General features: G+C 45.6%; 1 protein-coding gene across 1 annotated transcript in view; it reads right to left on the bottom strand.

Annotated features, from left to right (window-relative positions):
* Nucleotides 1-1,237: 1,237 nt before the first annotated feature.
* ARMH4 (armadillo like helical domain containing 4) overlaps nucleotides 1,238-26,769 on the bottom strand; it is a 62,448-nt gene continuing 36,916 nt past the window's right edge. Inside the window, exons 6-8 of the mRNA XM_058026533.1 lie at nucleotides 8,895-8,926; nucleotides 2,789-2,923; nucleotides 1,238-2,009 (exon numbers count right to left, since the gene is read on the bottom strand). Coding sequence (XP_057882516.1) covers nucleotides 1,941-2,009; nucleotides 2,789-2,923; nucleotides 8,895-8,926 — 236 coding nt within the window. The 3' untranslated portion in view covers nucleotides 1,238-1,940. The remainder of the gene's footprint in view (nucleotides 2,010-2,788; nucleotides 2,924-8,894; nucleotides 8,927-26,769) is intronic.

The raw sequence follows: 26,769 nt of genomic DNA, 5'->3' as shown, positions 1-26,769 counted from the left end.
AAACATGAATTTCCCTCTCAGAAACATGGATTTCCATGTCAGAAACATGGATTTCCCCCTCAGACACATGGAATCCCCCCTCAGAAACATGGATTCCCACCTCAGAAACATGGATTCCCACCTCAGAAACATGGATTCCCCCTCCAGAAACATGGATTCCCTCCTCAGAAACATTGATTCCCACCTCAGAAACATGGACTCCCCTCTCAGAAACATGGACTCCCCTCTCAGAAACATGGATTCCCCCCTCAGAAACATAGATCCCCCCTCAGAAACACGGATTCCTCCCTCAGAAACACGGATTCCCTCCTCAGAAACATGGATTCCCAACTCAGAAACATGGATTCCCAACTCAGAAACATGGAAACATGGATTCCCATCTCAGAAACATGGATTCCCACCTCAGAAACTTGGATTCCCACCTCAGAAACATTGATTCCCTCCTCAGGAACTTGGATGTTTTTCATGTCAGATTGAAGTAATTCCACAGTGGGAAGCACAGCCCAACAGTGCAGCCTTTTCCTGGTTATTTTGACAGCGTTTCTGGGCAAAGCTGCATTATTCTCCCCTGCTCAATGCCTGTGACACCTCAAGCATTGTGTCCCTCAGTACTCAGGACTAGGAGGGCACCTCCACAACCCCCTGCACCCATCTGTGCCATGGATTCACCTTTCTCCCCACACCAAGGGTCCCCATCTCACCTCCCACATCTGACATCTCTGCAGCTCTTGCTGCTTTCCCACTGTTAGCCACAAATCCCTCAACAGTGACTGCACCTTCTCCCCAGGCTTTAGAGCCTCTCTGAATTCCATGGTTTGGACATCAGTGGCCCAGGGAACCCATGGCTGCCCCATCCCTGGAAGTTTTCCAGGCCAGACTGGACGAGGCTTGGAGCAACCTGGGATAGTGGAAGGTGTCAGGGTTGGAACCAGGTGCCTTGAAAGTCCCTTCCAACCCAAACCATTCTGTGATCCTGTGAGACAAGACCCATGCAGATCCCCCAAGGGTGCTGCTGTTCACACAGCTTTCAGGGGCTGAAAATGCATTTTGCAGTGGGATAAAGGGGTTCAGAGGCTCCACTCTCATCCCTGTGGGAATGCAGCCTTGGAAAGAGAAGAACCTGGAGCTGGTGTCCTTCCAAGAGGAGGCAGAAGCTGGGGAAGTCTCTGACCTGCCTCTTCTGTCACCTCCTTGCACACTGAGCAAAAGCCAAGAGATGCAAAGGCAAGAGCAGCCATCAGTAGATGAGTGCTGGTATTTATTGTGCTGTAACAGACAGTGCTGGTTGGACATGGACAGGGAATTTTGAGTGGAATCAATGCTGAGGCCATTCCTGTGTGTCTCCAAGCAGTGTGGAGCAGAGCTGAAGGAAGAAAGGGGTGAGAGTGAGGGCACCCAAGGGCAGAAATGTGCTTCAAACTGTATCAAGAACCCTGTACATGGGCACTTCTCGGGCAGCCAGGGGTACAGGCCAGGCTTACAACTCATTAATTAAGCAGAGCAGCTAATCTTAGCACTAAGGAACTCTAGCTCAGGTAATGTAACATTTAAAATGAATTGGACAGAAGTCATTCACAGTAAAGATTTCCATTCCTGGGATGGGTGAGAGCTATTGTTATGATTAGATTACTGCCAGCCAGGACCAAAACAGTACACCAGGGCAAGAGGAAAATAATCATCCACACGGATCAGCTCCAGCTGTGGCTCTGAATGAGGGAGTGTGAGATCTCCACTACTGTATCAAAACAAACACCACGGGTGGCACACGTAGAGCATAGCATTGTCATTGTCATTGTCACTGGGCTGGGGACGCACCCCTGCCCGGGGCAGCCGAGGGAGCAGCGCTGCAGCAGCAGAAAAGTCGCTCGTTCTTCTCCTCCCCCTCTCTCCCTCCTCTGGAAAGTCACGGGCTCTCCCTCCCAAGGGCACTGCAGTTCCACTCAAAATTCATCTTCAGAGCTGTCGGCCAGGAGCATCACTCGGTCCTGCATGCTGTTAAATTCCCTCTGCTGGGGGAGGAGAACAAACATCAGAGAGCGGCAAAAGGGAACCAAACGGAGAGAATTCGGGTGCCCCCATCCCGTAATCGAGGTGCCCCAGGTCAGACAGACCCCAGCCAGGCTGAGCTTGGTTTCCAGCCAGGAGGGTTCAGAGTTTCCATACCTTCCCGTGAAAAATGAATGTATTTTATGATAGGCTTTTCGCAAATATTAAAATTAATATTAGATGTGTTGTGCTAGACGGTAATGCTGTATTAATTCTCTTCAGTACTGTGTTTAATAGTTTTAGGTTACAAAAATTGTTAAAATAGAAACGATGCTTTGTAAGATATTTTTTTAAAGAAAGGACTTGCAGCAAGATAGCAGCCACAGGACACCTGAATCTTTCAGAGAAAAAGAATGTATTGCTCTCTTATCAGAAGAAACGAACTTCTTCCTGCCTCGAAGGCGCTGTCAGGATTCAGAGGAAGAAGCTGACACTGACCAGACAGAATCCTGGGTTTGAATGGAATTTATGCATCGTGTATGAAGTGTATGAATATGCAACAGGCTGTTGTTTTTAAAGGTTAATCCTCTGTTAACGTGGGTCCCTTTTTCAGGCTCGTGCTGCCCAGAAACGGTACCCAGACATCCATAACTCTTTGTATTTGTTGTCTCATATTGTCCTAATTCAAATTGTCCAAATTATTATTACTCTAATTGTATTACTATTTTTATATAACCATTTTATTACTATTAAACTTTTAAAATTTTAAAAACAAGTGATTGGCGTTTCTCACACTCCATACCTTCCTTTTGTGCCGCTTGGAGCCGTTTCTCCTCCGGCGATTCATCATCTTGATGCTGTAGAGCGCTCCCAGGATGAAGAGAGCTCCAGCTATTCCAACTCCCACAGGAACCAGCATCCCTGACATGTATCCTGCCTAAATGGAGGAGAGAGGAGCAGAGCATCACTCCCAAACCCATCCTTCCAGAGCCACTTTCACCAGCCAAAGACTGCAATGTATCCCTATGGTGATTTCCTCAAGGTTTACTCGATTTGAGCCCCCATCACCTGCCTGCACGGGATGATTCCCCACTCCAGGAGCCAGCAGGTCACCAGCACAACTCAGCTTTTCCTGACACACATTTACTGACGTCCTGCACTGCCTGCCTTTAGGAGAGGGACATTTCTCTCACAGATGGGCCACTGTGTGCTGGAATCCTCTTCTGGGTGGAGGGATTCCAAAACAGAGGATGGGGCAAATGAGAGGGGCACACAGACTGATGCTGATAAACTCAATTAGGAACATGAGGGAATGGAGTCAACGATTTGCAAGTGATTTACTACACCAGCAACTGGTTGGGAGTGTTTTTTGTTTTGAAGGAAAACCGTGGCTGTCAAAGGAAGGGGATCTCGAGGTCTTCTCGGCTTTGTACTCAAAATATTTGAGCCAAACACTTTGGCTTTGCATGGTGTGAAAAATGCCTATTTTATGGTTGTCTTTTCACAAATATTAAAATGAATATTATATGTGTTATGTTAGAAAGTTATGCTGTGTTAATTTTCTCAAGGAGTGTGTTAAATATAGTTTTAGGTTATAACATAAGGTTAAAATAGAAGCTATGCTATGTAAGATACTTTTTTTAAAGATAGGGCTCACACTGAGATAGCAGCCACAGGACACCTGAATCTCTCAGAGAAAGAGAATTTATTGCTCCATTATCAGAAGAAATGAACTTCTTCCCACCTTGCTCAGTCCTGAAGATCCCGTTAGGATTCAGAGGAAGAAGCTGACACTGCCCAGACAGAATCCTGTGTTTGAATGGAATTTATGCATCATGTATGAGGTGTATGAATATGCAACAGGCTGTTGTTTTTAAGGGTTAATCTTCTGTTAATGTGTGTCCTTTTTCAGGCTTATTTTGCCCAGAAGAGGTACCCAGACTGTCTATAACTCTTTGTTTCTATTGTCTCATATTATCCTAATCCAAATCATTATTACTCTAATTGTATTACCATTTTTTATAACAATTTTATTATTATTAAACTTTTAAAATTTTAAAAACAAGTGATTGGTGTTTTTCACACATGGGAAGGGGTCCCCTGCATGGCACCAGGATGGTGACACAGGGAGGACACTCACACCCTCAGGTGGCTTTAAGAGGAGCCCAGCAAAATTAACCAGCCCTAATTCAATCACTGTGATCAGTGCGTTTGCACTGCCCGTTAAAACAAAAAATACAGTCAGCATGGCTAATCTAAAATTACACATCTAAACACTCTAAATCCTTAGGAAAATATTCACAAATTCTTGCTATTTTATATTTTACTGCTTTAAATGAAAAGGAACCTAAGTTTTAAAGTATTGTCTCAGAGCCCTCACCTAATTTGGGCAGGTGGGCTCAGCATTGCAAGGGAGGCAGGTACAGCCTGGCAGGTACAGCTTCACCCTCTGCCTGCTACACCCCCAAAAATGAATTTTTCCTGCCAAGGGACACAGGCACCAATTGTGGGGAGTATCAGACAGCTCCCAGCAAGGCTCAGCCCATTGCTTACAACCACCTGCCTTCATCTGTGCTCTCAAAACACAACACAGCACACACACCATAATTACTTCTCTCCCATAATCCACTGAGTGGGAGGAAATAAAAAAAAAATTAAAAAAGCCCTTCAGGTGCACTAGCCTGCCTGTGTACACTTACCTGGAGAATGAAAATAACTGCTTTGATCTGGGGCAGGCACCAATTGGATCAGGGTTTGGGTCAGGGTTTGGGTTGGAATTGGATCGGGGTTTGGGTCAGGTTTGGATCAAGGTTTGAATTGGAATTGGATCAGAGTTTGGGTCAGGTTTGGATCAAGGTTTGAATTGGAATTGGATCAGGGTTTGGGTCGGGTTTGGATTGGAATTGGATCAGGGTTTGGGTCAGGTTTGGCTCAGGGTTTGGGCCACAGTTTGGATTAGAATTTTAGATTAGATTAGATTTTTGGCTTAGAGCAGCACCAGATCCTTTTCTAGGGATCCCCATCAGGGGCTGCTCCCTCCTCCCCCAAGGAGAGCTGGTTTGCTCCCCAAGCCCCTCCAGATCCTACTCAGTGCTTTAAACAGCAACAGCTCCTCTGTGTGTGGATCCCAAAGCCTCAGGGATCTTCAGCTGCATCATTCAGGTTCCCTGAACCCCCTCCCAGAACAGCCAGCCCTGCTCAGCTCAGGTGCTGGGGAGGGGCTGCAGCCTGAGCCCAGCTCCCAAAAAAGGACACAGCTGAAGGCTGTGTCTCTGTGAGGCAATTAAGGTGCCTTAATTGGGTGACCTAATTAGTGCAGCGTGGGGTTTTCTATTTCTGGAACTTTGCTGCTGGCATGGGCAGTGAGGGGAGGCTGCAAATGGCTCTGAGCTGCTGCCCAGCTGAGTTTCAATGTCAGAAATCACAGTGAGCTCCTCAGCCTGTCTGTGAGCCTTTATCACACCTGACCAGCCCGTGGCCTTTTACAGGTTTCCCCCAGCCCCCAGATCAGTGTTTTATACCCCAAAAACCTGTGATGTGATGCAAATCCATCCCTTCTGTGTCTTGCAGCCCAGCTTCTGAGGGCTACTGCAGTTTCTTAACAGAAAACCCCATTTCACAGGCCAAAGCCACATTTTCACCCCTTTATGGGAAAGAAGATGTAGCTTCTTTAGCTTTTAATACACCCAATCCATGCCCAGGACCTTCCTGGCCCTGCTGGGCTTTGAGATAACAGCAAGAGAACCTGAGAGGAACTCTCTGTCCATTATTTGCCCCATCAAATGCAGCATTTGCATGGTGATTGCAGGAAACCAGACATAAATCAGTCCCTGACCTGTGCTCCTGGTCCCACAGCCCCACCTGAGGGACAGGGAAGGACATTTCTCTCAGAGATGTGCTGGAATCCTTGTCTGGGTGTAGGGATTATAAAACAGAGGATGGGCAAATGAGAGGGGCACACAGGCTGGTGCTGAAAAACTCAAGTAGGAATAGGAGGGAATGGGGTCAACACGTTTATTTGCAAGTGATTTGTGACACCAGCAACTGGTTAGGAGTGTTTTTTGTTGGGCTTTTCTAAGGAAAAACATGAGCCAGGTGAAAGATCCCAAAGGAGGGAGGTGGCTCAGGAGTGAGTGGAACTGGACACCAGTGGATCCTCAGTGACAGCAGTGCTTGTGCTGGGTGTGGGAATCCATAAAATCAGAGGGTTTTGGGAAAGCTGCAGAAGGCAGGCCTTGGAGGCAGCAGAACTGTGATTAGAGCTAAGCAGCAGCCAAAAGATTGGTCAGCAGAAAAATTATGTAAAATGTAGAAAAGTAAGGACAAATAGAACAATGGTTTGTGTATTAACGCTTGTCTAGAATAACTCCCTAAGCTGCAGAAAATTTTATCTAGTGAGATATTAGGAAGTTGTAAGCTTAATAATGGAGCTCTGTGCCTTGTGTTTTAAGGCTTACAAGCAGGTATTGTATTTGAAATAAGCAAGCATTTTTTAACCAAAGGTACCTGTGCTTACAGTGGTTGGATGGAACTACTGTCAATGTGCTTTTGCTTTGTGTAATTGGTCGAAAAACTTTTAAAGTAAGTTGTAACATTAAGTTCTTGGTCTGCTGATGTCATCTTCCCATTGTCAAAACCATGTAATAAAGTTGATACTGGAAAATAAAACAGCTCAAGGCTGTTCCCTGCAGTCCCATCCCATTTGTGATTTGTGCACAGCCCCTGGCTGGTGATAGCTGGGCACTGCCACAGCCCAGGCTCTGCCTGCAAGAGGTTCAGGCTCTGCAGGGCTCTGCTGGAGACAGGAACATGCAACAGGGAAGGACAGAGGTGGCCAACAAGGTGACAAGAGGAAAGACAAGCTACAGCTTCAGGGAGAAGCCACTGATGTCCCCAGGCTGTGCTGTGCCCCGTGCTGGCATGAGCAGTGCCCTGTGCATGCTGCAACCCCTCCAGGCACACAGCCAGCCTCAGCTGCTCTTTACCTTGCCTGGGAAAACCATTCTCTGTCCTTTCAGCATCTGCTCTGGATGAATCCCAGGCCAAGGAGGCTCTAGACTGGCTCTAGACTTGCCTCCTTCCTAGTGCAGGCAGAAAGGCAACTCAGCAGGGCTGGGCAGGAGCCCAGTGAAACCCTCCCACCCCCAGTCCTGCAGAACTGCTCCAGGTTGCAAGGCAAGTTGTTTTCCATTACCATCTGTATGGCAGATTATCTTTGTCAAGTGGGCAGTTTGCCTTATCTCTCTCTGAGTGACCACAATCACTCCTCCCTCCAGGGAGACATCTGCTGATAACAGCTATTGAATGTCACTGCATGGCTGATAAGAACTACAGCATCCCATTGGGAGATGTGAGCCCAGGGGGAGGAGCCAAGCATTCCTACCTGGATATAACCTGGAGATTCTGGAACACCAGCACAGCTTCTGCACTGGATTCCCCAGAGGAACAGCAGCTGCCTCTCCTTCCACTGGATCTTCAGAGGAAGAATCCATCCTTCTCTACAGGATCCCTGCTCCAGCAGAGCCACCCCTGACACTGCAGGAGGGCTGAGCCACAATTCCAATGGGACTGCTGCCAACACCCTGACCCACAGGGTGTCAGGTTGGGTTCTGACTCTGTCAGTGCTGTTCTAGTGTATTGCATTGTTTATTTTATCCTTTATTTTCCTTCCCTATTAAAGAACTGTTATTTCCTGCTCCCATTTTTTTTTTTTTTGCCTGAGAGCCCCTTAATTTAAAATCTATAGCAATTGGGAGGGGTGAGGAGGGTTTACATTCTGCATTTCAGGGGAGGCTCCTGCCTTCCTCAGCAGACTCCTGTCTTTCCAAACCAAGACAAGAACAGACACCCAGGCCCTGATTCTCTGCTCTGACCTGATGGTAAATGGTGAAAGTGCTGCTGGAATTTGGTGTGGAACAGAAGCAGGGCTAGGCTGGCTGGGTGAGTCTGCCTGAGCTCAGGGATGGCTTTGCAGGCATCACTCCCACTCCCTGTGACGGTTTTTGTTTCTACTGACTCTGACCCTCTTCAAGAACCTCCAAGGCCTTTTGTGTTGAGTCACAAAATGTTCTTGCTGTCACCTCATTTCCAGCTTCATGGCTCTGCTGTCAGCAACACAGCACTTGGAAAGCTTCACAACCCTTCTGAAATGTCAATATTTGCTCCAGGGCAGCAGAGCCTAAAAAGCCATCAGTGCCTGTGGCTGCACAGCTCCTGGATGCATGGAGCAGCCCCTGGGATGCCAGGGAGGAAGGATCAGGGTCTGGTACCTTGTTTATCAGCTTTGCTGTGTTTGATCATTCTCCTTGCAGGGATTTGCAGCACGTGGAGGTGGAAAGGCCTCATGCAGAGGCACTGGCATGGCAGGCAGCCTCTCACCAGAGAGCAGCACCTCTTGATTTGGATCCAGAACTGAGCTCAGCACGTAGAGAAAGGGGGTGGAACTAAGACCTTTACCTTGGGGTCCCTGGAACATTCCAGGTCAGGCTGGACAGGGTCCTAAACACCTGTCTGGTGAAGATATCCCTGCTCAGTGCAGAGGGGCTGGGATAGATGGACCTCCAAAGGTCCTTTCCTACCAAAATTATTCTAGGATAAGTTAAGGGGAAATAAAAATTAAAAAAAAAAAGTAACTTGGGTTATCTGACAAGGTCATTTTCTGGTGCAGAGAAATCAATCAAACACTTCTGTCCCTCCTGCCCTTAGTTGCAACCCATCAGGGATTTTTTTTGTGCATTCACACCACTCTATACGAGCAGCACCTGGCTCATTTGCCTCCCAGAAAAAAATTTTAAGCCCTTTCTCAACTGTCCGTATGGAGATAAAGAACTGCACTGACAAGAATTTATTTATTCCTGCAAGTAAAAGTGGTTTTGCTTTGAAAGGAACTGAAACACTGAGCCTCCTACCTTATCTTTCAGCTTCTCCATCCAGCTTCTCACTGAAAAATAAGGAAAAATAAAAGCTGCAATCATGTTGCTTCTATTAATTAGTAACAAATGATAGTGATAAGATTAAAATAGACAGCAATTCAATTGACAAGCTGATAAGGCTGAACATTAGATTTCCTATTTCTTCATTCATGAGAAAAAGCAAATACAGCAAATCAACACAAGAAACTCTTGGAGTTGGCAGGCAAGCAGCTCACCTTTGGCTGAGCAATTCCCATCTTCAGAGTGATTTAAAAAGGAAAATAAAAACCAGTATTTCAGGCTGTGGGTTTTTGACCATCACTTCTCATACACGCACCAGGGGGTCTGACCAGGAGAAAACCTTTCAGTGCAGTTATTTCCTTCCCCTGGCCTCCTCTATGTGGATATTCTGCCCTGTATTTTGTAAAGCCTGTAATGATGGCTAAAAATGTATTTTTCACTGCCTTTTATTGCCCTGCTTTTCTGGAATAGTCCCTGCCTGCTCTGGGAAGCCTCCAGAGGGCTGGGATGGCACTGGAGGGGCTGAATCACCAACCCAAGCATATTTGTACTGCCAGCACTGCGACCTTCTTCTCCTGACAGTTAAATAAAATATAAAATATTAAATATGACAGGTGGGAATTGAAACTGTGTAATGGCAGGTGCTTTGGGATGGAATATTCACTGATCTCAAAGAGCTGCAAGGGCTCAGCAGTGGGTGCAGGGGTCACAAACACCACAGGGCTCTGGGTGTGTCTGCACTGCACCAAGGCAAAATACCCACAAGGATCCACCAGGATTTTAACAAATTCCTGCTCATAGGTAAGAGGCAATAAACAGTTAAATATTGGGGTTTTGGGGGGCTCATCAAGTGTGTTTTTTCAAGGATTCTCATCTCTCCAGGAGGACAATGCTAAAGGCACAGGGGACTCTTGGATGCAGCAATGTCCTTCTGAGGGATATTTCTTCCAGGGCATGTTAAATCCCAAATGCAACACAAAGTTTATGGATTTAGACCTGATCTCCAAGCCTGCTTTGTTATGAAACATCCCTTCAAAGCTTGAATCAGCAACATCAGTGTCAGCATCACTCAGAGCACCCTTTTGAAAGGGGGAGCCTTTCTGTGAGGGGGCACAGGAGGGCCAGCAGCAAATGGCTATTTTATGTCTCAGATACAACACAAGTTCAAAGCCATTTGAATACTCCCTTTGAAGTGTTAGCAACATAACACCTTCAGAAGGATAACACCTAACAGAAGGATCCCAAATTAGCTAAAGGTGAACACCTGTGAAGGAGGCACAGGTGTGCTTATCTCTGATGGGGAGCTGAGAAAAAAAAGATGAATTATCCAGGAGAGGGACACACACAGCACTAGAAGAGCACAAGAGATCTTGTTTTATCTTGTTTTATCAGCTCTTCCCACCATTAGTCCTGGCCTGCAGAGGCTAAGACATACAGAACTCAGTTTATGAAGGTGCCACCACAATCCTCCTCTGCCAGCCCAAGCCTGCATGCCCTGGATTCACAGAATCACAGAATTTACAGAATCACTGGGTTGGGTTGGGAGACACCTTCAAAACCATTGAGTCCATCCCAGCCCCAACAGCTCAAGTCACCCCTGGCACCCAGTGTCACATCCAGGCTTTGTAAAACACACCCAGGGATGGGGACTGCACCACCTCCCCGGGCAGCCATTCCAGAACTTTATCACCATTTCTTTTTCCTGATATCCAACCTGTATTTCCCCTGGTGCAGCTTGAGGGTGGATTCCCAGTGGAATCCCAGAGAGGAAGGACACCCCTGGCTGCCCTGGGCTGGGTTTCCAGGTGTGACAGTGCCAGGAGTGGTGACAGTGGCTCACACCCACAGGGCTTGGGGACAGCATCCCCACCTGCACCTGCAGGGCTCAGCTGGCCCAAACCCCAGCTGAGCACAGCACAAAGCCTATTTTTACACCTCTCCCAACCATTCCATGGGATCAGTGATCTCACCAATAGCTGACCCACTTTGCTGCAGCTGAACAACAGCAGCAATTAACTCCAGAGTATTTCTGCCAAGGCAGAGGCAGGGCTGAGCTAAGAATATTCCATTACCTATTTTTAATGAACACAGATGATGGCTTTGTTCCCCTGTGCTCCACCAAGCAACAGCAGCACCCAGCAGCTCCATAGTACAAATCTTTATTTGCTGTTACACATTTGTTATTAAACCTAGCCTTGCTTGCAGCTGTGAGGTGCCATTGGAAATCAACCCAGGCCACAGGAAAAACAACCCAAGGTGATTCTCCCTGACCAGGTGCCTCTCCAGTGGACGCTCTAATGCAGCCACAGCCTCTGACCTCTGCTAGAGGAAAATAGTGGCCCCAAATTAATGAGATTCAGGCAGGAGGTCAGAAACCCCTCAATGTCCTGGCAGGACTGCACTGGGAAGGAGCAGAGAGAGTGGAGCTGTGATGAAGATTGCAATGCAAGATGTTTTCTATTACCATCTGTATGGCAGTTGTCTTTTGTCAGTGGGCAGTTTGCCTTATCTCTCTGAGTGACCACAATCACTCCTCCCTCGGGAGGGGACATTGCTGATAACAGCTATTGAATGTCACTGCATGGCTGATAAGAACTACAGCATCCCATTGGGAGATGTGAGCCCAGAGGGAGGAGCCAAGCATTCCTACCCGGATATAATCTGGAGATTCTGGAACACCAGCACGGCTTCTCCACTGGATTCCCCAGAGGAACAGCAGCTGTCTCTTCTCCCACTGGATCTTCAGAGGAAGAATACATCCTTCTCTACAGGATCCCTGCTCCAGCAGAACCACCCCTGACACTGCAGGAGGGCTGAGCCACAATTCCAATGGGACTGCCACCAACACCCTGACCCACAGGGTGTCAGGTTGGTTCTGACTCTGTCAGTGCTGTTCTAGTGCACTGCATTGCTTATTTTATCCTTTTATTTTTTTTCTTTTCCCTATTAAAGAACTGTTATTTCCTGCTCCCATATTTTTGCCTGAGAGCCTCTTAATTTAAAATTTACAGCAATTCAGAGGTGTGGGGAGGGTTTACATTCTCCATTTTAGGGAGGCTCCTGCCTTCCTCAGCAGACTCCTGTCTTTCCAAACCAAGACAAGCTGTCACAGCCAAGGTCCCAGCCCTAGCAGGCTGGGGCCAGGACAAGTCAGGGAGCACAGGGTTACCATGAATTACAAACACTTCTCATGTCACCAATGCACTGTTTTAGCAGCTGGCAGATCACAAGCCCCTGTGGAACCAAAACTGAGCACTCACTGCTCCAGTGATTCGCCCCTCTGTGTGCGGATAGGAAACAGAGCATTATTTCAAGGCAGAATTGATATCTATGCTAAGTAGCTACCATCAATTAATTCTGGGCTTCAGACTCTAATTATGCAACAGAATCCATAATTAATATTCTAGCTTGGTCTTGGGAGAGGAAGGTTGTGGCTGGCACATTCCCATGAAAATGCAGCTCTCTCCAAGAACACCAGGTGACTTGCCAATGAGGGCAAGCAAATAATTAGTAAAAAATACTCTAGTCCATGTATTTTTCATCATCCCCTTTATTCCTCCTTTCTCTGATCACTGAACATCCTGAAGAAATTCCAAGAGTCTCTCTGGGTGTGAATTACCAACAAGTGTCTGCAGTGCTGGCTCATCTTCCACAGCACTTCCAGGATGGTGACTGGGACTGGTCCAAACTCTGCCTCAGCCTAATTTTGATCCCTTGGTTTCATGGGGAGCTAAGTAAGATGAGCGTGGAGCACTTCAGCAAATTACATACATAATCTGACATTTCCTCAGTGACTTATGTAATGTCTGCATCTCTGCAAATTAATTTTAAATAACATATAGCTTAAGATTAAGCCAGTCAGGAGCACAGAGGAGGAGCACACAGGTCTGGCAGTGGCCTCAGAGCAGCCCAGGATGGATTCATGTGCTATTTTTAGGCCGTTTTACCCAGCTTTCCCCTTCAAAATTTGCAGCCACATTATTATAATAATTCAGAAGCTCTGGTGCTGAAGAAGTGAGGTTCATTGGCAGAGGTCAGCAGCAGCCTGTGGTGTCTGCCTGGCCCTTTTGGAGGGACCTGGGCAAAGGGACATCATAATTCCCTGTGAGCAAAACCCCTCTGGGATCTCTGGCTCTGGCAATGCAGGCAGAGGCGCAGGAGGGGACAGCAGGTGACACCTGAGGGTACATGGCACTGGATGCCCAAAATCAGAAGGTGTGACAGTGTTCACAGGGGTCTTTGGATGAGGGAAGAGATGAGGATTTGACTCCATATTTCAGAAGGCTTGATTTATTATTTTATTATATATATTACATTAAAACTATACTAAAATGAATAGAAGGAAAAGTGTCATCTCAGAAGGCTAGCTAAGCTAAGAATAGAAAGGACAAGAATGTTAAAAAAGGCAGCTGCCTCAGACTCTCTGTCCGAGTCAGCTGTGCTGTGATTGGCCATTAATTAGAAACAACCACATGAGACCAATCACAGATGCACCTGTTGCATTCCACAGCAGCAGATAATCAATGTTTACATTTTGTTCCTGAGGCCTCTCAGCTTCTCAGGAAGAAAAAATCCCAATAAAAGGATTTTTACAAAAAGATGTCTGTGACAAGAAGGTGCTCTGAGGTCTCCCCAGAGCCTTTTCTTCTGCAGGGTTAACACCTCCCTCTCTCCCAGCCTGTCTCCACCCCCCGGAGCATCTCTGTGGTCTCCTCTGCACTCACTTGGGTCCAGATCCCTTTTTATGCTGAGCCTTCGCTCCTGATCTCCCTCCCTGCTGCTGTTCCAAGGACTGTCCATCCCCAGACAAGTTCATTTTCATGTTCCAGGTCTCCTGTGCCCCTCTGTCCTGGCAGCTGCAGGGGCTGGGTGCCAGAGCCTGGCTCTGCCTTTCAGCCTCACTCACCCCAAGGCACCCCCAAATCTCCCACCAAAAGCTTTTCCCTGCTTCCCTCCCCACCCTGCTCTGAAATCAGGAGCACAAGTCCTCAGGGCCTCTTGCTTTGCCAACTTTTAGTAATCCTAATTGCCTAATTATCCACTCCAATGCAATGATAAAGCTGCTTAATAATTCTGTTCCCTTCTCATTCATTCTCTCCCTTCCCAGATAAGAAAATGCAGAGACTTCTGGTGGAGATCTCAATCAGTAATTCATGCCCCACTGCCATCAGTTGTGTCTCTCCCCCTCCCCTCTTGGATGCCCTGCTGCTTTGTCTTGTCGCTTTGGTTTCATCTAATCAGCTTGTTTTAATCATATCCTCCTTTTTAATCATCAGTTAAAGCAATTCTGGTTTTCCATGGCACATTATCACTCATCCCTGCAGATGTTGCCTGGTTTTCAAATCCAGCACTTACAGCTTCATTCCAGAACTCCATCCTGCTACTGATGGAGCTTCATCCATCACCTTTCCTTTCAAAAACTCTCTACCACGACCCCCAGACCAGGGATGGGGGATTCTCAACTTCTTTGTCTCACCATCCTCACAGTCAAGAATTTTTTTCCTAATATCTACTCCAAATCTGCACTCTTCCAGCAAAGGAGAGCTGGTTAAAGTGCAGGAAATAAGGAAAAGATTGATTACTTTCAATCAGTCTGCATATACCAACCAACCTGCCCTGTTCCATTACAGATTTCATCCCTTTCTCTTGCAGGTTAAACTTTGTTTTTTTCCCAAATGAGACTTGTGAGAACAATTTTGCAGAAATGCTTCGCGCTTCATCTGCTCAGCTCTGACAACTTAATGGCACAAGGGTGCATCTGCTCCTTTCCCTTAAAAAAGCACAATTTTCAATTTACTTACTAGCACAAATAAATAATAAAGAAAATGGCATCTGCCTGGAAGGCAGCATATTTTTACTTCCAGAACAACTACACCTACCTGATGGGAATGTTGATGCATGAATTGCCCAACTGGAGAAGGCTTGAACAGCTGGATAATCAAACAAATGTCAATCTGACAATTACCATTTATGTTTTCAGATAAAAATTTTGCTTGGGTGAACTTTGAATTAACCCAGTGAACTTTAACAGCTACCATGGCACTGTCTGGTCCCTGAACTGCACCATCCACACCCTTTTCCCTGCCTCTCCAGCTGCAACCCAAGCCTGGTTGTGTGATGGTGCTCACAGGGGTTTTAGGATGAGGGAAGAGATGAGGATCTGACTCCATGTTTCAGAAGGCTGATTTATTGTTTTATAATATATATTACATTAAAACTATACTAAAAGAATAGAAGAAAGGATTTCATCAGAAGGCTGGCTAAGAATAGAATAGCAAAGAATGATAACAAAGGTTTGTGGCTTGGCTCTCTGTCTGAGCCAGCTGATTGTGATTGGCCATTAATTACAAACATCCAACATGGGCCAATCCCAGATGCACCTGTTGCATTCCACAGCAGCAGATAACCATTGTTTACATTTTGTTCCTGAGGCCTCCCAGCTTCTCAGGAGGAAAAATCCTAAGGAAAGGATTTTCCATAAAAGATGTCTGTGACATGGTTGCAACTCAAGCCTGCCTGAAATCTCCTGGAAAAGAAATGTAGATGGGGGGAGAACTCAGCACACTCACCCAGAAAGCAGGAACTAAATTGGGCTTCCCAACTCCTTTCCTGCCCTATTGACACTCCTTTCCCCATGGCATTTGGTATGGCTCCTCCTTTTCCTTTTCCCTTGCACTTTTTAAGTCGTTTTCCACTTTATCTGCCCCTTGCTGAGGCTGGCAAAGGCACTGCCCTTGTGCCTTGGCATTTCTCTGTGAACTCACTTCTTCTGTGGGGCCTTCAGAACAAATATTGACATCTACACACCATTTGTTCCTCCCTCAGTGGCCCCAGACAGGCACAAGATGCTAAAGCCAAGCCAAGGTACAAAACCTGCCATTATCCAAAAAGGCACCAGCAGGACGTTGCTGTGAACTGGCTGCCACAATTTGTTGTGTGATTAAATATTTACTGATCACACTGTGTTCAAAAGCTGTGTCTGCTCTGGGAGAGGAAAGGCAAACTTTGTTCATGGAAATGGCAACACCTCTGCTGGGATGAGCTTCTGCCTCACCCTGCCCTGGCTCAGCTCCTGGAGCAACACAGGGAGCTCATGGGCTTCTGGTGTGCTGGAAATGCTCATATTCACCAGCTGTGAGAGAAACACAGACTGGGCTGGGTTAAAGCGACCCTAAAGACAGGCTTGTTCCATCCCCACACCTTCCACCATCCCAGGTTGCTCCAAACCCCATCCAACCTGGCCTTGGACACTTCCAGGGATCCAGGGGCAGCCACAGCTTCTCTGGGCACCCTGTGCCAGGGCCTCAGCACTCTCACAGCCAAGAATTCCTTCTCAAATCCCATCGAACCCTGCCCTCTGGCAGTGTGAAGCCATTCCCTGTGTCCTGTCACATCCTGCCCATGTCCAAAGTCCTTTTCCAGATCTCTTGGTGCCCCTTGAGGCCTTGGAAAGGGCTCTGAGCTCTCCCTGGAGGTTCCTCATCAAAGCTGTCTCCTGCTGAAGATGAAAAATCTTTCTTTACTCTTGAGCCTTGACTTTGCACCTTCAATAACCTTTTTAAGGTGGCATTTGTGTGCTGTTTATTTACACACCACTATCCAAATGGAACTACCTAGAAGCAGCAGCTGAAGAGCCAGGTTCTATGAAAGAATCCTTCCAGGCTTTTCCAGACCACTGATACACCTCTTCCAGAGTTCTTCTGATCCCTGCACTCTCAATTCTAAAATTTTGCTGCACAATTTTTTTTTCCTCAGAGGTCTCCAGTAAAAAATTAATTGATGGTTTATTCTTCCCATTATTCATCCACTGGAGCAGGTGATGAATCAGCCAAAGTTTTCTTAAACAGTCTGGGACAAGCACCATTGAAAAAAATCTTGGTCCAAAAAGTTAAAATTTGGTTAAGTTATCAAGAACTAGAACACAACAGAATATATATCTAACCAATTTAATGACTGGCATGGCTTGTGCAGAGTTGCAGGGCAATGCCTTGAGGGGACACATCACCCTTCCCCAGCAAGTGCTGTCAGGGCCAGGTTGGATGGGGCTTGGGGACACCTGGGCTGGTGGAAGGTGTCCCTGGTCACCACCCTGCACAGGGCTGTGAACAGAGAGAGTCTTTGAGGCCACCTCCAGTCCCAACCATTCTGAAATTCCCATTATCTCAACCCTTCCTGGCTGATTTTTGGAGAAGCTTCGAGGTGCACTGCGATCCTTCGTTTGCAGATCCTGAATTTCCTGATTTGTACAGGAAATGACACTAGAGCAGCTGAGGATGTGGTCCTGGAAGAGAAATCCTTCCTCCTGCCAGCAGCAGGCTCTGTGTTGTGCTGTCAGTCTGCCCAAATCCCCGGGGGGATCAGAGGGAACCAACAGGTCTTGGAGGAAAACTGCACCACCCCATCCCAGCCACCAGAGCTGAGCCCCACAAACACTGTGGGGATCTCTATCCCTACACCAAGCCAATATTTTAGCTCTTTCTGGCACCAAATCCCCCTAAAATCACTGCTGGTTTTGAGGGATGGCTGGAGGGTTTGACCCTGTAAATTTACCCCAAGGTGGAATTTGGTCCCGTGCTATCTTTCAATGCCCATTTTTCTCCAAGCCTGTTTTCTGCTCCACAACCCAGCAGCCTCTCCCATACTCTGCTACAAGACTGGACAGATTCTGGCAAAGACAGGATAGATTTGTGCAAATTAAAAACTAAATGTCAGGTTGCAGTGATGGGAGGGGTGGAAAAGGTGGAGAAGCTGCAGGTGGAGAGCATCTCACCCTTCCCTCTGCTCCAAGAACACCTCATTCCAGCTGGAGGACAGCAGCAAAATGGTGGTGTGGCTGTTATGATGCCTTGAGGGGCTACCTGGAACAGAGGCTGGGCAGAATATTTAATATTCCTTAAATATTCCTTATTTAAGGAATAAAGGAGGGATTTATTTAAAGGCCTTCAAAGGATTCACCTTGGGCAGTACAAGAGCCTGGCCAGGGCTACACCCAAGATGGACCCCAAGTCACGAGTTTTTACACTTTTATAAGTTTTGGTCCATTTCCACGTTGGGTTTAATTGTCCAATTCCAGCTCCAGTTTATGCAGTCCCAGTTTGCTCTCCTCAATTCTCTGTTATTTGCACTTTTTGGGGCTGAAGCTGCAATGGTGTCCTTGGTTCTAGGGCTGGAAAAGGATTGTTTTGTCTCAGTAACTGTGAGGAGAACTGGCTAACACTCCATATGAAGTTCAGAGTCACACTCTAAGGCAGTAGAGAATCTGGAAAATATGAAAGCCAAAACTTAAGGCATCAGTTATTTGATTGAATACCTTCCAAAGCTCCAGCTGAAGCCACATGGTACTCCCCTGTACTGAGAGGAGAGGGCATTTCTCATTGAGCCCTCTCTAAATACAAACCCCAGAGATCTTCCTGCTCTCCTGGCAGAGCTCATGGCCTTATCTACTTTAAAGGATCAGCAGCTACACTGCAAAATTTCTTTTTGTGCTTCAGTCTCTGTCTGATATTAATCAGGATCAGAAAAGATTCCTGGTTTGCTTTTTTCCTTCCATAAAGAACAAAAGTAATTTTCAGAATCCCATTTTCTGGGGACACTGTATGAAGGATTTGCCAGCAGCAAGGGCTGAAATGGGGAATTTTCCATTTTTGTGTTTAAGAAAAAGAATATATTTTTCTTATTTCAAGTTTTGGCCTTTATTTCATCTGTCAAGATGCAGCACTCCCCATGAAATGACTTAAAGATCAATAAAGGACTAAATGGTTGGAAACAAAAATGATGGAGTTGACCTTTGAAGGAAAAAACAGGTATTAGACTGTGTTTTCAGCCAACAATTATTCCACTAATTAAACCACAAAGCCCTAAGCATCGATTAGGTGCTAAAAATAAAATCTGAATATCACAGAGACTCATTTTCCTTCAAATCCTTGGGAAGAGCAGCATTGCCCAGTGTCAGCCACAAAAGGAAAATGAACTTGCTTGTGTCTGCTAACAGGACAAGTCTTACCCCACGTTCCTCCTGCATCCAGAACTGAGCAACAATTCCCAGTGGGATTCTCTTGGGATCAAACTCCAAATGGAGCCTTAGAGTTCCTGACACCTGTCCCTGGTTTTTTGTGTAATTGTGGGCAAGTAAATTGGTCTCTCATTCCATTTTCCATCCTTGCTATGGGAATATTAAAGATAAAATAGATCACATCTAGTAGGTCAGTTGTGTTTCTTTTCCTTGTGTCCGAGCCTCTTCCTTCATAGTTTAATATCCCCTACTGTAACACCTCCAAATAATACAAATAATAAATCACAGTAAAATGGGTTTTTTTGGAAACAAATGTTCTTTAGGATGCCATTATTTTAAGCATCCTGTTCCACCCAGGAACGTCCACTATCCCAGGCTGCTCCAAGCTCCATCCAACCTGGCCTGGAACACTGCCAGGGATCCAGGGACAGCCACTTCAAGCGTCTCTGAACTGGGATAAGTGGGACAAACCAGGAAATTCAGTGCCAACCAAAATGATGGATGGCTCTGCTGTCTTTTGTGCTGTGAGAGTGATGACAAGAAGATGCTGTCCAGAGGGATCTGGGCACCTGGAGCACTGCTGAGTGCTCTGGGAAAGTCACTTCATGTTTCTGAGTTGGCTCCCCAAGAGTAGAAGAGAGTTAAAAGGCATCAGCTGCCTTTGTGCAAGACCTGTTTGGATACTCTGACTTGCAGACCCCTCCCTGGAGCTGCTCAAGGGGGAAAATTATTCATTTCTTCTATTTCTAAACATGCCAGTGCTTCGTGAGCATTGGAAAATGATAGTATCTTGTTTGCCATAAATGCAGTAATTATAGCTAAAACTCTTCATTTACATGGAAATGACAAACAACAAATTAGAATCAAGCATCTACAATTAGGGTAAAAAGCCACAGCAATTTGTTATTCTTTGCAAGAAATCATTTTTCACATCATTTACTGGGAAGGAGGTCTCATTATGTAATGATATTTAGCTCTTCAACTACTTTTCAGCTTTATTAATTGCACTCACAACAGTTCTCTAATATAAACAAACATCTTCATCTGCTGGCTGGGGATCCAGAGCTGACAGCACTGGCAGGATGTGGAAACCCAGAGAATATTTCTCTGTCTGCTCTGGGGTGTCCTGACCCACAGGGCAGCACTGACTGTGACTCTCATCCATGGAGAAAAGTTTCCTAAACTCCAGAATAGACTGGAATCCACAAAAGTGTGAAATAGATTATAGAGAGCAGTGCAGGTGTGTCACTTGGTGAGAAATTGAGGTTTTGGGATTTTTAGTGTGTTGTGGATGGCAGCAGGATGGAGGGCACAGGGTGTTGTCCTGGGTTTCTTTTTCCTCCTTCTTCTTCTTCCTTCTTCATGGGTTTGGGTGGCATTTTGTAATTGGGCAGAAAGGTCCCCATTGACTGATACTCTGATGGAAAATGGAACAAGAGATCAATTGACTTGGCCACAGTTACACAAGAAGTCAGGGACAGGTGTAAGGAACTTTAAGGCTCTATTTGGTGTTTGATCCCAAGAGAATCCCAGTGGAAATTGCTGCCCAGTTCTGGATGCAGGAGGAATGTGGGATAAGATTTGTCCTGTTAGCAACTGATCCTCTTTGGGATCAGTTATTGGGTTAAAAGGGGAAATAATCTAGTTGTTAATTGGATAGTTCAGCCTTAAAAGACCTTGTAACAAGAGATTCTTGGCCATTTTGTGCCTTGCTGCTGAACTCACAGCAGTGAGACTGTTTTACTGATAAGAAATAACAAACACCTGAGCCCAAATAATGAATTACTGTCTCAAGTGCCTCCAGTCCAGACCCAGAGAAACCAAAAACAGAATCTACCCAGCTCTGGGGTGTCCAGCACAGGAGGGACCAGTGGAAATGGGTCCAGAGGAGGCCACAAGATGCTCAGAGGGATGGAGCCCCTGTGCTGTGGGGAAAGTCTGGGAGAGCTGGGGCTGCTCAGCCTGGAGAAGAGAAGCTTTGGGGTGCCCTCATTGAAGGGAGCTACAGCAAAGGTGGAGAGAGAATTTTTACAAGGACCTAGAGGGACAGGACAAGGGGGAATGGCTTCAAACTGACAGAGAGCAGGGCTAAATTAGATATTGGGAAGGAATTCTTCCCTGTGAAGGAGGTGAGGCCCTGGCACAGGGTGCCCACAGAAGCTGTGGCTGCCCCATCCCTGCCCTTCCAGGCCAGAGTTTTAGAGTTTAAGATATAGAAAAAAATAAAAGCAGTTACAAAGGTAAACAAGGAGTTTAGAATGCAGCACAGTAGGTTTGTGTGTCATGATTGACTAAGACACTTAAACTGTAACATGAGTCCATAAGATGAAATATTTAAGGATTGGGTCAAAAACATAAATATCGTTGTTGACAGTGTTTTATTGGTGAATAAATCCTTAAAAGGTCTTGTAACTAAGGGTCTTGTGACCTTCTGAGCCATGCAGTGAAGATGTGAGCTGAACTTACCCTTCCTGCCTATGTAGAAGATAAGAAAAATAAATCTCTTTGTCGAAAAAAAACTCAAGAGGTCTCATCTCCAGCTCATTCAAAATTCCTTCAAAAACCCCCATAAATAAGCACTAGCTCTACCTCCACATCCCTCTGGTCTTGTACCACCAACCTAGGTCCTCATGCATGATGTTTGATTGCAGTGGAGAGGCTGCTGTGCAGCAAAACCTCTCTGTGCTCTGCAGCACCTATCAGCAGTTATGGGTGAGGATCTGCAGACAAATTAATTTCCCGAAATCTTGGTGACATTTGCTGCCACTCACTGAAGGTGATAAAATCACCACCACCTCCCAGACAAGCTCTGCACAGCCCTGCAGTGAAAGGGCTGATTTATCCTCAGATGCTCTGCTATCCACACTTCCTATTTATTTACACATGGCACAGAGCACTGGCTCCTCTGGGACTCCAGTCTGTGCAATGCAATATAGCAATATATCCCAAACACACACCCAGAGCTGTGGCATCCTCCCATCCCGCTCCTTCCACTCAGAAAGGAATAAATCTGGCATTTCTCCAAGCAGATTAAGATAATCAGCACAAATTTACTTACCCTGAGAGGGCATTACCCTGATTGGAGCAGGGCAGAGCCCACTCTCTGATTAGGACACTGATATGATGTGGCTCTAAGAGGATGTTTTGAGTGAACTCCTGATTCTGCTGCCATCATCTGTTCAAATAATGAAGAAACAATTGGATGCAAGAGCACCCACACAACATTATCTGGATAAAGCCTTAGAGGCCAATCTGCTTTCAAAGCAGCAGCAAATGTTTATTTATGATCCCAGTGCTGAGGGCCACTTGGAACTGCTGGCTTTCCAAAGACCACCAAAGGGGCCAGGAAATTTTCTGTTGGCTTGGCAAGGGTGGTCTCAGACCTCTAGGAAGACAAACTGCAGAGAGAGACACAGAAAGAAATCACTGACAAACCATAAGGAGGAAATAAGCAGTGGACACTTTTTAAAGTCATTTTTTATAGTGGCCTGATTGCACTGTGGTTTTAAAGAAGATATTTAGATTAGATGTCAGGAAGACATTCTTGATGCTGAGGATGGTGAGGCACTGATAAAGTTTGCCCAGAGAAGCTGAGGCTGCCCCACTCCTGGAATGTTAAATCCAGCTTGGATGGTGTCATTATCACATTTTTTGAAAAATCCCTTTGCCAGGATTTCTTTTCCTGGCAAGATGAGAAGCCTCAGCTTCTCCACGTTTTCTTGCTTTGGGATGTGGTTTGGAGATTGTGTATTTAAACACATTAATTGTTTTTAATTAATAGCTAATTACAGCTAGCTGTGTCGGACTCTGAGGAGTTAGTAACAAGTTTTCATTATTATTCTTGTTTTAGCTTTTTGATGTACCTTTTCTCTTTCTTTAGTACAGTTTTAGTAGATAATATAATATAATATAATATAATATAATATAATATAATATAATATAATATAATATAATATAATATAATATAATATAATATAATATAATATAATATAATATAATATAATATAATATAATATAATATATCAAACTTCTGAGAACATAGAGTCAAATTCCCATCTCTCACCTCGTCCTTAGAACATCACAACACCACAGGATGGGGCTTGGAGTAACCTGCTCTAATGGAAAGTGTCCCTGCCCATGTTAGGGGGTGAAACAAGATGAGAGACTGTGATTCACAAGTGAACTGCTCTTATCTTAGCTGAAAGACTAACAAATATTAGCAAGGAAAGAGGTTGGGGTTGTCAAAATCTCTCCTTAGTCTTCTAAAGAAGTGGCAGCAATGTTTTTGTTTTTAAGTGTAAATATTCTGCACAGGGAACTCCCAGGGGAAAACCTGCCTTTTCCACAGCACAAACAAAACCTCTGTGGGCCACCTGAAATCTGATCCTACATTTTCAGGAACAGTTTCATTGTTTTCTGTACCTACACCAGAGCACTTCTGAAATTTAGTCCTAAACATTAAAACTGGCCTTACCCTGTAATATTGTGACTCAGTTGACAGATCTGGGCAATAATGAATAACCTAGTTACAGGTTTGAGTGACAAACCCAAAGAACTGTTGACTTAAACCAGTTCATCACAACATCCTGATTTATCAATCTCTCCAGACTGAGAAATGCTGTTTGTCCACTTGAACCCAGAGGGACATAGGAGCTGAAGTCTCACTTTTAAAGTCATTTCAAAGAGACAAACAGATCCACCAAAACCAAAGAGGCAGCAACCCCCACATTTCCATGTGAGCTGTTGGACCCATAACCAGCTTTGGAAATCCACAGTTAATTTAAGCATTCAGGAAAATTCCCATTTGGTATCTGGGAACAGCAAACAAGACCCTGGGAAGGTGAGCAGAGCAGACCTGGTGCCTTGCTGGAAATGCAATGACTTTCTGTGCTGCTGCACCAGCTTTTCTGCCTTGAAGGCCTGAGATAAAATCATGCAGGGGGGAAATTAACTCAGCCCAACAGCACCAGCAGCTGCAGGGCAGCCTGATCACAAAAGAAAACAAGCAAAATTCTCATCCAGGGAAGGGGAAGACACAGACTTCCACTGAAATCCGCACTCAGCTACCTGACTTTGGTCCCTCCGTTAAATTATTGACAAGGTCACATCTCTGATTTCAGTATAAAAGTGGTTTTTATGTGAAGCCTGGTTGTGGGAAATGGATTTGTAGAGCATTGTTCAAGTTTGACAGAAGGCTTACACAGTATGTATTTGCAAACTTTGAGATAAGAAATGCTGACTTAGAGATGCCATGGAATAGGAGAGACATTGTTGGGAGAGAAATGGAACTGGAAACAAGTGTCAAAGGATGGCCTTGCAAATAAGACTGGATACTTTGGAGAAACAGAATTATGAAAGATGCATTGTAGTAGGACCCACATGGGTAATTTTAGATTATTGGCTTTAAGGAATTTACAGCATGGTATGGCTAAAGCTGATAGGCCAAGAAATGCTTATAATGTATTGTAATTAATAAATAGTTGGCTTCTGATTGTGATGGTGTGATTTATAACATCTGCATTGTCTCACCCTTCACATGAGACTGAAAATGGAATAAAAGTTTTTAAAATCCCTCTCAGCTGCCCCATCTCTGGGTCAGAAAAAGGCATAATCTGACAAAATTGGTGTTTTGTGTTAGGAACAAAATATTGGTTAGTTTTGTGTTGTAAAGTTGTATAAAGACATGAAAGCTGGGGAAATCCCCTGGTGAATTTGAAAGTGCTTTGGAAGGTCCCTTCCCTTCCTGAGCCACAGCTCCCTGCCAGTCTGCAGAATCAGAGAGTTTTTGGGTTTTCTGTCCCCAGCACCTGGTTAAGGGCTGCAGGGGGAACCTCTGCCAAAGGGAGAGAAGTTTAGGATGGTTGTACTGGATCAGCTGAGCCCCACATCCCATCCCTGAAGACAGATGCTCCCAGAGAAAGGCAAACAGAGCTGACACTGCCCTTCCTCACTCTCCTGCCTGCACCAATTCACTGCTGACCCAGGGCTTCAATGCAGATTTTTGTCCCAGCAACTGTGAGCATTTAATGAGCAAAATGTAATATAGGAGGGAGAGACTGAATTTCTTGTTATAATTCCTATTGCTGTGAGAGCTGCCACCTGAGATCACACACACATGTGATAAATGCTCTACAAACATGTAAAGAAGAGTCAGTATCTGCCCAAAAGCAGCTAAAAGAATGAAATCCCACAGAACACTGAATTGTCCCACCTGTGAACACCAGGACTCAGGCACAGGGTGGGGAAGTGATTTGCTCCAGGATTCAGATGAAAAAGCAACACTGGCTGTAATCAGATGGGGCAGTTTGGGCCAGAGCAAAGGCCAGGCTGGCTTAGTGAGGAGGGAGTGAACAAGAACATTTCTCCAGGAAAAGTTTATGGATGGGACAGTATTGTATCTGCAGGGATCCCTGTGGCAGGGAGAAATGATGAATCTGACTCCATGTTCTCAGAAGGCTAATTTATTACTTTATCATACTAGATTATATTAGAGAATACTGTACTATACTAAAGAATACAGAAGGGATACTTACTAAATGTTAAATAGATAATAATGAAAACTTGTGACTCTTTCCATAATCCCAACACAGCTTGGCCCTGATTGGCCAAAGAGTGAAAACAACTCACAGCAGAACCCAATGAAACAATCACCTGTGGGTAAACAATCTCCAAACACATTCCACATGAGCACAACACAGGAGAAGCAAACGAGATAAGAATTGTCTCAATTTTTCTCTGAGGCTTCTCAGATTCCCAGGAGAAAAATCCTGGGTGAAGGGATTTTTGCAGAGAGTGTGAATGGCACAGGACAGCACACAGCAACACTCCCCCTGCACACCCTCCTGGCACTCTGGACAAGATCTCTGCAGTCACTCCTTGCACAGAATCCCATTTCTCCTCTCCATCCATGTTAATTTATCATTTTGTCATCCTCCTTTTTCCCCATACCCTTCCCATCTCTGCTGTGTCCCTTTCCAGATGCACAGAGGGGCAGAATGGCACAGAGCATTCAGAGTTAAAATGCTGGTTGTTATTTTTCTCTCTGTTCTTTATCCCCCCACATCCCTCCAGGCCAGTGCTCCTGCTGTATCATCCTCCCCTTTCTCTCATAAGGATTTGGAGCAGAGGCTTTGCTTTAATTTCTCCTTTTTGCCACAAGTCCCCAGTTTGCCATTCAAATTACAGGACTAACAACAAAAACAATTCTCAGACTAAATTTCCCCCTGAAACTTGACTGCCCCTTGGATTTTCTCCAGAATTTCAGGAACAGTATCCAAGCTTTCCTTCTTACCCAGACATAAATAAACCCTATTTTCCTCATTTATTTACCCTAAGCATTAACACCCACCCATCCCAAGCTCAGAGGGACTGTGGGGAACATCTGAGGTGGGGAACATCTCTGCATCCCTGCTCAGGGCAGGATGGCTCCAACACTCATCACCTGGGAACCCTGGAGTGAAATCTGCTTTTAGAACCATACAACTATAGAATTGTAAAGGTTGGAAAAGCCATCTAAGATCACCAAGTCCAACCAGCACTGCCAAGGCCACTCCTAACCCATGTCCCCAAGTGCCACATCCACATCTTTTAAATCCCTCCAGAATGGGGACATCACCCTTTCCCTGGGCAGCAGCTGTGCCAGTGCTGGACAATACCTTGGTTAATGAATATTTTCATAATATCCAACCTAACTTGTGGGCAGTGAAGAGCAGAGGAGGGAAACACCTGATCTGCCAGGCCATCAGAGGGGACTCCAGCACCCTCAGGAGCAATCCAGGTAGCTGCAGACATCTGCTGGCTCATCCCAGGGAGATGAGGACAGGGAAACTCTCCTGCCCA

This window comes from Melospiza georgiana, chromosome 6 (genome assembly GCF_028018845.1).
Source record: "Melospiza georgiana isolate bMelGeo1 chromosome 6, bMelGeo1.pri, whole genome shotgun sequence".
NCBI classification, from domain to species: Eukaryota; Metazoa; Chordata; class Aves; order Passeriformes; family Passerellidae; genus Melospiza; species Melospiza georgiana.
This window is presented reverse-complemented; position numbering and strand designations above follow the sequence as displayed.